Genomic DNA, 11151 nt, shown 5'->3' on the forward strand with positions numbered 1-11151 from the left:
AGATTATGCAAATGTACAAAGCTTTGTAATAATGCCGTTCCTTTTAAATCTTGTCCTTCTGTGTTACTGTTAAATATTAATTGTATATGTATTATTATACTGAATATTGGGATATGTATTACTCTGAATAGCAATATAACACATGAGTTTAATTTGGAAAATCAGCTTCTAAATATTTAGGCCTTGTTTCTGCTTGTTTCTGTTTGTCCCTTGGGATGAACCTCTGCAACTATAAACAGCCCTGTTCAATTCTGTATGAGCCTTTTTAGTGAGGTATTTTGCATTTCTGCCTTTTCTTTTCCTATTCTGTTTATTTCTTTGGCCAAAAACTTACTAATAACACTAAACCATGTCAGATATCACAGGTATTACTGAGGTCACAGGTCATCCTCTGTACTAGTTTTGTGATCCTAAAAATATTCCCCGTACAGAAAGAATTTCTTTTTTTTTTCCCCTACAGAGAGAGCTTTGTTGAGGAATGCAACACTAATTGAATCAGCAGCTGCTTGTATTTCCAAGCCAGTGGAGAAAATCCTGTTAGATAAAGTTGAAGTTATAACTGGAGAAGAAGCAGAACACAATGTATTGCAGGTGTGTACTTCATAAAACCCTGATGGTGACTAGTTTTTTTCTTGAAAAGAACATCTAGATCTGTTGCAGATGCAATAATCTGAAAATAACTTCAATTTATATTTTAAATTTTTGCTTTTTTTAAGCTATGCCTCAGCTAACCTATTTTTCTGTAGGTTGGTATTTTCTTTTTCATATTATATTTGTTCATTTTATAGTCCCTTTCGATCAGCGTCTTTTTCAGAATGTCCTTCTATAGTGGTATTTTATAAGCATCTACACAGTATACCAGTGTAACCAAAACCTCAGAATTGGAAGTGATTTGAGTAAAGATGGGGTTTATGAAAAAACTTTTTTGTGGAAAATAGCAATGTGTTGTTAAAGTAATTTGTTTTATAGTTCAGCTAAAATAGCAATTATCTTTCCAACCTGGAAGGGCATATCTTGCTATTCTTCATCTTCAGAATGTTATTTTCTCAGCAAATAGCAATTATGATTTTAAAAATCTTAACACTATTTTATCTTTGATTAATTCTTCTGTCTTGGCAGAACACAAAAGTTTTACTTGGAGCAGTACCCTTCTAGTAGTGGTACTGGTATCCTGGGCTGCGTAACATTTGTAATGAGTGAGAAAATAAGGTTGTACAACTTCTGCAACAAATTCAGCTTCACTGGTGGATATCATAGATGAAGAGTTAATGAAGAGGAAATAATTGAAAAAGTCAACTGGGATTCATGCTGAATGTTTTCTATGATGTGAAAAGAGTTGAGCACAGATCTAGGAGCCATTTCATTTTAAGTAATAATGGTGATGTATCTATATATCTACTGTTCTACATGTGCATATGGATGTATAAAAAGTCATACCAGAAGTTTTAGAACCATAAAGCTTTAGAGCAAATAAAACTAGCATTGGCTGGCAGTTTTCGTCATGTATTTCTCTTTCAGATTAACTGCAAGCTCTTCGTATTTAATAAGCTTTCTTTAACCTGGACTGAAAGAGGCAGAGGATCCCTGAAGCTTAATGACACTTCTAGCAATAAGCATGGATTGTTGCGGTCAAGGCTAAGTAAGAATTAAATAATGAAATATCCCATACAGAAAACGCCAAATAACCTGTATTATTGTTGGCCAGAGTTTATTTCAGAACAGTTAAATCTGAGAAGATAATTATATTTAAGTCAAGTTGCTGAGAATCTTTTTACCTGATAAAATTCTCTGTTACAGACTGAGGAACTAGGCTCACATACGTCATTAGGTTCTGTGTACTTCTCTGCTGCACTGTGTCTTCAGCTCAGTCACCAATCTGACAATTTGCTCTTTGTTGGTTCTGCTTTTTCAGCAGCACTGTTTAAAGACACTTTTGGAATGTTTTTTTTTACTGTGCTGTCATTTTTTGTACTGTATTGCACAGTTGCAGCAGATTATTTCCTTTGTGTGCCAGACATATTGAAAGAAACGAATATATATGGATACTAAAAAAAAAAAGATCTCACTATTATCAGGGTTTTAGACCAAATTAAAAAGAATAATTGAAGGAAATTGAAAATATTAGTTGTATACAAATGCTGGAGAAATGCTGCAGCGTATCTTATTAACCTTCTTATTTGAGTTATGCGAAATCAAGGTAGCTTGAGGCTGATTCTCAACACCCGACTCTGGGAACAAATGGTTATAAAGAGAGCAAACAGAAAGAGTCTGTGCTTCACTGCGACAGATCAAGAGGACCACTCTGTTCAAGTGTTTTTAACTCAGGTGAGTAGAAGCCAACAGCTCCAGCCAAATCCCCACTTCATCTAGAATTCTGAGGAGTTGCTGAAGGTTAGTTTTGGCAAATGGCCTTCATGCTCTGTCAGACTATGCTCAGCTTAGATGTTACATGGGTTTTATTATGGAATGCATTAGAATGATATTCCAAAAAAACAGGTGATGATGTGATATGGCCTTAGGACATTTCCAGACTGGTTCACATACCACCAATGGAATGGATATCATTGCAGTAATATGCAGAAATGGCTTTTTTATGGAAGCAATACAGTCAGAATTTCTTCACAGGTAGTTACAATTTTTTAAGATACTCTGGTAAAAGGCAGCAGCTTTCTGCCATGGTTCTCAACACAGCACTTGCAATAAATCTATCCAGTGTAGGACCTGTGTTTCTCAGTTGAGAAGAATACAGAGTTTCAATATTGCCTTATGTAAGACAATAGTCTTGGGAACTCTGGTTTTCTCCAGCAAGGGCTAAATTGGAAATGGAAATGACATAGACTTATTTGCAAATAAACAGCACATATGTCCCAAGTTGGAAAGTGAGAGCATCCGCATGAGTTTAAGGATGTTTACAGTTTCCCCAGTAGATACTTCTAGAAAGGATTCAGCTTGCTGGGAAAGAAAAATAAATCATCATTTCCAGGAAGTGTCACATGTCTTACACAAGCAAAGCACCATGCACTGTATATGCAAGTACTGTAAGTCTGTCACTTCCTAACAGGGATTGACTTAACTATGGCTGTGCTGGACTGCTGGTCTGCATGTGAGAATTAAAAATGTCCTGATTTCCAGATGTGCTGCCCTGTTTTGCTAGAGTGTATAATTTACATTCTGTAAATTACGTCTTGGCACTACTGGGCAGTAAAAATAGACATGTATGAGGAAACCACGATATATGAGAGCTGTGTGGGTGTGGCAGAGGTTGCAGGAAGCTGCTTTTGCAGTCGTTGAAGAGGCTGGTGTGCATCCCTACAGTATCCACCTGGCGACTGTATATGTTAATGTTAGTGCTTTCTTACTTCTAGAGTCATACTCAGGAGTCATCCAGAATATCAAGTGCTCCGTACAAACTGACCTATTCTTCGGGGAAAGTAATTTTTAAGCTTATGTTTCTTGTAACTATAAAGAAAATAATCAACAGCTGCACATAAAACTCAGACTACATAAGGAAACTTTACATTATTTGTATTTACATTAATATTTGGATGTTAATTATTACGTGTGAATCTTAAATTGATTGTTTTGATTAGAAAGGACAAAATACAACTATTTCATTATTTTTTTAAAATAAATTTTAAAAATAGAGATTTTTCTCAGTTGGTTTGGATTGTATGCATTTTATTTTCTGCAGGCAAGCTCAAAAGACACTGAACACCTGTTTGCAGCAATACATCATCGCCTTGTGGCCTTGCGAAGCTTTGCTGAGCAAGAGCCAGATGCTCATCAAGTAGACACAGAGTCAGAAACAGCTTTTCAGCCATTAAACTGTGATAGTGATGATGAAGATGATGAAGAACTAACTCAAGTGAGCAGCACTGGATCTGGTAAGCAGAAGTTTTCCTGGAAATACTGTAATCCTTTCAGGCTATTTGCTTAAAGTAATGAAAATTGGATTTTTCTTTTTTTAATTTTTTTTTATGCTGACTATAACTTTTATCTGATACAGATACCCCTTTTTCAGGTAGAATAGGGTAATTCCTTTCAGTATTTTGACTTACTGTTACTAAAATGTACGGTTTTGCCAGCTTAAGCATCTACATATATTTATAGCCATGGTATACCCTTGACAAAAGCTTGAGGTTTAAGAAATTTTATATTATCAAGCATTACCTAAATGTTTTTTCAGTATATTTCAGTAGAAATTACTAGAGATGTTGAGATACTGATTTTACCTTGAGTAAGTGAAGGATAAGTCCGTTCACATCAGAGACTAGCTTGTTACTAAAAGCCTAGAGTACAGTGTGTTTACTAAGATATTTATTATGTCATGGTTAACTTTATTTAAAACACTGATTCTTGATCAGCTGTAACAACTACCTCAACTAGGAAATCTGCAGGGCAACATTTACACACCAGTTTTGCCAGCTTTCTTCACCATAACAAAAATGTAGGTTCCTCAGAGGGAAAAATGCCACTAAAATAAGATATAAGATATTAAGGACTTAACACTTCTGTTAGTGCAACTCACAACAGAACTGCGGTCACATCTGCAGAAAGCAAGGCAGAAACAGCTGTTAGACTTAAAAGCTCTTCTATCTTAGCAAAAGACAAGTCACATTTCTGGGACAAATTCACTGCTTGTGTCAAACTGCTACAGTGGATACAGGAGCTGCCAATTATGTGTGAATTTCCAACAGATGGACTACATGAGACAACTTTTGAGTTGTTGCTCACGGGATTAATTTCCCTCTGCAGCTAAGTAACATACTGTCCTTATATTATAAATCTTCCTTTCAACAACTATTTATAAAGAATCAAGTAATGAACAGTAACAGCTACAAGTACTGTTTCCTTAAGGAAACAAATATTTTCCCCTTTATCATAGAACCATAGAATATCCTGAGTTGGAAGGGACCCTTAAGGATAATTGAGTCCAACTCCCGCACAGGACACACCAAGAGTCCCACCCTGTGCCTGAGAGCATTGTCCGAATGCTTGCTGAGCTCTGTCAGGCTGTGACCTGGGGACCCTGTTCCAGTGCTCAACCACCCTCTAGGTGAAGAACCTTTCCCTGATATCCAGCCTAAATCTCTCCTGACACAACTTCAGGCCATTCCCTTGGGTCCTGTCACTAGTCACCCCAGTCTCTGCCACTCCTCTTCCCCTCAAGAGGAAGTCGAAGATGCCAGTGAGGTCTCCCCTCAATCTCCTCTTCTCCAGGGACAACAAGCCAAGTGACCTCAGCTGCTCCTCATACATCTGCACCTCAAGGCCCTTCACCATCTTGGTTGTCCTCCTCCTGATAGACTCCAATACCTTTATATCGTTCTTATATTGAGGTGACCTAAAACTGCACACAGTTGCTAGTGACTTAGAAGCTTTGGAGGGAGCTTGATTCCTTCCCAGAATTGCTAATGATAAGAACTTTTTCTTCTTTTAGAAAAGAAAAAAAAAAAGAGGGGAAAGGGAATGTCAAAGCAATGTAGGAACACAGATATACAAGTTAGATATTTAGATTTCCAGAGACTTCTGATACAAATATTCAGATGGCAGACAGCAAACAGTTTCTGAAATGTGTGAGGTGCTGTTTTTTCTTGTCCTTTCAGTTTAAGCATCTGTCCCTCATTTATGTCCAGTTTGTAACAACAGTTTTAACAATCCCTTTCAAATGGTTTTTTAATGGCTTCTGGCATTTCCTGCCTATCTTAATCTCTTCTCAGAGCCACAAGGTTTTAATTCACACACATTTCAGTTACTGGTATCCAAGTCGCTCTTTACCTTCAGACATTCAATCTCAGTCATGATTGTCCCTGGAACTCCCATTTACAAAAATGGAACAAAAATAGGCCTTATGGGTTTTGAACAGGAAGAGGTCAGTTTTAAATTTCAGCATAGAAATGTCCATTTAGATGCAAGAGAACAGATCCTGTTTTTTAAGAGCACTTGTTTAAATCTTTTAATTTTCATTCTTTCATTTTCATTGAAGGGCGTATGTGAATAAGTCATCTTCTTTTTATTGATGTAACTCAGTTTCGAAGATTATCTCTCCTTAAGAGTATAATGTTAATATAAATGTTAAGAAGCGTAAGTCCTCAAGGAGTGTTTCTTTACAAGAAATACAATTTACAAAACATGCCTGCATTTTATTTCGTTCCATTCTATTTGTTTTGTCTCAACCCCACAAAAAAAGTTTTCTTAATATAGCAATTTCCTTCTTATTAAACTGAACTCACACAGTTGCCTAGATGATGCTATGTATTTCATGACACTGTAAAAGACATAAAAAATTGGATATTTATCTTTATAGTATCTTTATAATAATTGTCTTTAGTGCTTAAAACTGAAGAAGAAAGCAAGTATGATATACATAGTAAGTGACACATTACAGATGTTGAAGTGATTCTGTATATTTGCAAGACTGTTGTAAGCATTTTTTATAGAAAATTCTTAATCTACAGTATCTTAATGCTGTATACAGACAATGTATAAGGTAGTAGAGATATTTCTAAGATTTTATGAGGTCGCTATAGACATTTATTCCAATATTTTAAAAATTCTTTGTTGAATTGCTTTACTTTCAAGTGGCGATAATAATTTCATAAAGTCCATAAAAAAAAACTTGCTGTGCCTGATATTTTTACCAGATCATATTTCACCAGTTACAGCCTGAATATTTTTACCAACAAATTGCTCTGTAAATCTAAGTGGAGAGAAATAGAACAATTCATCTTTAAATAGATTTTGAGAGTGGATGAGATCAATAACTCTTTGGAAAGTATTCATCTTTTCCCTCTGACTATAAAGTGAGCTGAGGAAATGAATTTAGACTAAACAGTAAACTTCTAGACTGACCAAAGTCAAACAAGTAAAGTACATGGGAGGTACAAGGACGACAGTGTCACTAGGCAAAGAAAAGTTTTATGCATTACTCCTTATACTGCACCTCACCCATCTGAAATCTCCTAACTTCATTCTTATTGAGGCATCCTCTCTTTTGATTGAGGTGTCTTCTCTGGAATTTTATCTTAGAAGCTATTAGAATGAATTCAAAGATTCTGGAATCTAGGACTAGGTAAGTCTCAAGAAGTGTCTCCATACACAGCCATAGACCTTAAGAGAAAATCACAGTGTGCGAAGACGTAAGAGTGTATCCCATATGGATCTACAAAGAATTGCATGGACTTTGGAGACTACTGGTATTGAGAGCCAGTAGTCTCCAAACACCAGTACTGTGTTGGTCTGAGAGCCAGATAGCATCATACCACAGAAATGCAAAAGGAAATGCATTTGCAGAAATGAAAAATGTTTTATTTTAGAGACATTTTTTGGTCCACTATATATGCACTTCCCATCTCAGCTTCATTAGGACTCTCTCATCTGCTGGAGTTTATCAAGATTTAAAATGTTGAAAGAGCTTGCTTTCTATTTTGAAGTAAAGCACTTTTAAAATTCTTAAAGGAACTACTCTTCAGCAACACCACAGTGACTCCTGAAAAGCTGCCATCTTTGTCATTTCTTGTCAATTTCATTTAAATTCTTATCAGTTGTTAAGGATTCCAAACCATAAAGCTAACACACACACACCTGTTAGTGATTAAAAATGAGGAAAAAGGAAAAGTTAAGAATTAACTTCTTTGTTTGAGTGTCTGTATTCTTTTCAGCAGGCATCAGTAATATCTAAAGCAGAGAAAAATGACATTCTGTGATTGGTTTTAAATGCTCTCGTATCAGGAAAGAGAAGGGGGAAAATCAGATTTAATTTCTGACAAACAGTCTTTCATTTCACCTGTAAGAGATTTAAAACTCTTAGTAAGTATTTAGGGGTGGCCAGATGGTAGCAGCAATTTTTAAGCAGATACTGTGATAGTGATATTATGTGTCGGGTATTATTAGTCAGCTCTACCTACTTTCTGCAGATGAGTCAGAGTCACAGGGATTACGCGCCAAAACCACTTTGTCATAACCAATGAGCTGTCTGAAGGTATGTTGGATTTCTCACAGTTTTCTGAGCATCTGTAATGAAGTCTTAAGACAGTGTATCCTCCATAGAGTGAGATAATTTGCATCCCAGGTACACTGCCCTACTAGACATCAGATTCCTTAGTGTTTATGTGCTTGTCTTTATTGACATGGAGGGTCACAGGCTTCATTCACGATTCACATGCTCAAATATTTGTCAATAATCCTGTGTTATCTAGTTAGCTATTTACCTAAACCAGGAACTGATCATATCCAAACTTTAACCTACTGCCTTGGTATTATGAAATGCTTGATTGTTTCAAAACATGAAATGCTCAAATAAGCAAGATTTTTTTAAAAATTCTTTTTCAGATCATTCTAGATGGAACCGCAGGCAGTCTGTTGTCTGCTCATGATATCTGCCAGAGGTTACACCAGCTCAGTTGGGAACTCATCTTCTCAAAATGTCTAAATTGACTCATCAGCCCCTGGGGGGAGGAAATCAGATGCATGTAACTTTATGACTTTTAAGTAGAGATTAATTTTAGAGACCGTTTAAGTTTAACACATTGAGAAAGAACTTCAGATGCACTATTGAGGATTTCAGGCAGCCTGCTTTGCACTGAGCTGTGAATAATACCATGGCTTCCAACAGTCAAGAACTGTTACAAAGACTTCCAATTTTAGAATTAAATATATTTAGACACATTATTAGAGTAAGGAATTTTATAGGGAATAAGTACTTATTCATCATATTGATGCATAATACCACATAAGCATGAACTAATAATATATGTGAACAGATATTTGTTACTTTTAATCTGTTATTTAAAAGATACATTTGGAAAGCTTTAAATTGGGCTTCACTGAAAACATTTATTTAAAATTGTGTGGTAAAGTTCAGCATCCTGTTTGTAAGAACATACAAGCAAAACCTGGGCTGGCAGTTTAGCCTGACCAAGGCCTAGAGAAACCAGCCTTCCTACAAGACATTTTATTTAATGTTTGTTTTGGAAATATCTGGAGTCGTATACTGGCTGTAGAATTTTGTTTAAGGGAAAAGAACCATGATCTACATTTTTCAGCTGTACGCACCAAAAGAATTCACCATGAAGAAGTACAAGGCAGTTCTAAGGGGCATATGAGCTTTAAAATAAAAAAGTATATCTTCTTGCTCATGAACACCTTTCTAGCTGCAAAACAAGCACCTGCACTATTAATTGTCCATTTGATATACACAAATAAATGCATGCACAGTACAATAGGATAGCTGCATTAAAAAAATCTCTTAAATGTGTGAGATTATTTGAGATTACTTCCGCCTTAGCTGTCGCTATTCCTAACAGCATCGTTCATTGATACATATAAGTATGTTACACATCCTCATGCGCACAATAATCCCAACAGTGGCCAAGACACAGTTGGTCTGTAAAAGTCATTCCACAAATTACTGCCTTCTACCTAAACATTTTTGTGAGAAAAAAACCCCAATTCTCTCTAACACCACCTGTGAATCAAGATTCGCAGGGTCATTCATATGCCCATGCACAGTGAAACCCACCACGTATGTTCCGTGTTTTCATCCTATCAAAAGACAGAGAGAGTATGTCTGCAATCTCTCCACTGCCACTTCCCTGCTGCCTTGTATATTGTTTGTCATCCTCAGAGCTGAAACAATGTTCTGACATATCTCAAGTCCTTTTAATTAAGGTAATTGCAACGATTTCTCAATCTAAAAAGTTGCATCACACCTGAACAGTCAAGTTAAATTCAGTTTCCCCATCTGAACATGTGTATGAAGTTGGAACAATGCTGGCTTCTTCCTGCATTCTCAGTGCACTGCCAAGATTAGCATCCAGCTGAAGCTGAACTAGTTACCTGGATTATGCTGAATCCTAAATGGCCCGCCAAAATTGGCACTTGTCTGACACTGATTTGGCATCTGGATGACAGTAAGTTTAAATGGAACTTGATTTTTGCCTTCAGAAAAAAAGGAGTGCTTCCCAACAGAGCACCTGTGTCAAACAGTGAAGCACTGGGGTTCTCTTTGACTCCAGTCTGCCAATAACAAAAATATTCTTTCCATAACGAGCTGTACATTGTGTCCTTTGTTATCAGCCACACTCATGACCACAACAATATTTACTTCACTGACCTTCATATTTCATTGCTGCAACTCATCGTCAGGGACAAAGCTCCATGTTATAAAAACTCAGGCAGTTGTAAAACACAGCAGCCCTATGTATTTAGCAACAGGTCATGGTGGTAAGTTTGCCCTGGAGTTCAGCTGGCTATGGACTGAATGCAGAGTTTGATTTCAAAGTCTGTCCTGATAATCAGAGCTTTCTGTGAAACAGGATTGAAGCACCTGAGTGTCATGATACCCCTCTAAATGCTGCTACAGCTGTAAAATCCTTGGCAAATGAGGGAGGGTTCCAGGGCAGGGACAACAGAACTTTTTCCAGACACAGGACTCACACTTTGTAATTTGCTCCCACAGCATACAGAACAAGGTTTATAAATAAATGCTCTTTTGATCTGCCTCTTCCCAAGATCGTTAAATATATACACAAGTATACATATAAACACATGCACTCATGTACACACACACTCAAACATGAAGCTTTATCTCCTAAAAGCTGAGGAGGAAAAGAGATGTTTATTTTAAAGAGATCAGATGCTTTGGTAATAGAGGACAAATTTTTGCTCTTAAGAACCTAAGTATGTGTTCTCTTTAGTCTCACTGCATTAAAATTCACTCTTCTCAAGACTGAAAAGTACACCATTACGTAATATATTAACTTGGTTTTAAAAATGTAAAGTTTGTCATTTTATGACACCTGGAGAGCAATTTCTATGCCTCAACAATAAACAATTTTCTTACCACTTAAATTTCTGTGTAACTAGTAGTCTTATTTTGTGTCCCAGTTAGAGCTTCTACAGTTCCCTGCTGCAGAATCTCAAGTCTTCTTTCCTAAGGAAACAAGATGTAAGCAGTCGTGTACTCCATCCACCCATCTGTCAGATCCACGTTGAGTCCACTGTTCAGTTTCAAAAAATTGGACAGGAGCTAGAATGCTCTAAGGCAATTTAAATTCTTCTTCAAAATTGGCAGTTGCTGAGTGACAGAAATCAGAGAAAGGCATCCTTTGAGGAAAAAGTTGCAGGGTAAGCTTGGTATTTTCTGCGATG

The 11151-nt window shown here is 36.6% G+C and overlaps 1 protein-coding gene across 4 annotated transcripts in view; it reads left to right on the forward strand.

Annotated features, from left to right (window-relative positions):
* The window catches only part of RANBP3L (RAN binding protein 3 like), a 30738-nt gene extending 19887 nt beyond the window's left edge, over positions 1 to 10851 (forward strand). Inside the window, exons 11-16 of one of the 4 annotated variants that reach the window (XM_042028484.1) lie at positions 461 to 591; positions 1519 to 1639; positions 2183 to 2325; positions 3692 to 3884; positions 7917 to 7981; positions 8332 to 10851. In XM_042028484.1, coding sequence (XP_041884418.1) covers positions 461 to 591; positions 1519 to 1639; positions 2183 to 2325; positions 3692 to 3884; positions 7917 to 7963 — 635 coding nt within the window. In that variant the 3' untranslated portion in view covers positions 7964 to 7981; positions 8332 to 10851. The other 3 variants (XM_042028487.1, XM_042028485.1, XM_042028486.1) reach the window with 3 other exon arrangements.
* Positions 10852 to 11151: the final 300 nt, after the last annotated feature.

The sequence above is a fragment of the Corvus kubaryi genome, unplaced genomic scaffold (genome assembly GCF_017639235.1).
Source record: "Corvus kubaryi isolate FWS band 111438036 unplaced genomic scaffold, C.kubaryi_AGA036_p1.0 37308, whole genome shotgun sequence".
Taxonomy (NCBI): Eukaryota; Metazoa; Chordata; class Aves; order Passeriformes; family Corvidae; genus Corvus; species Corvus kubaryi.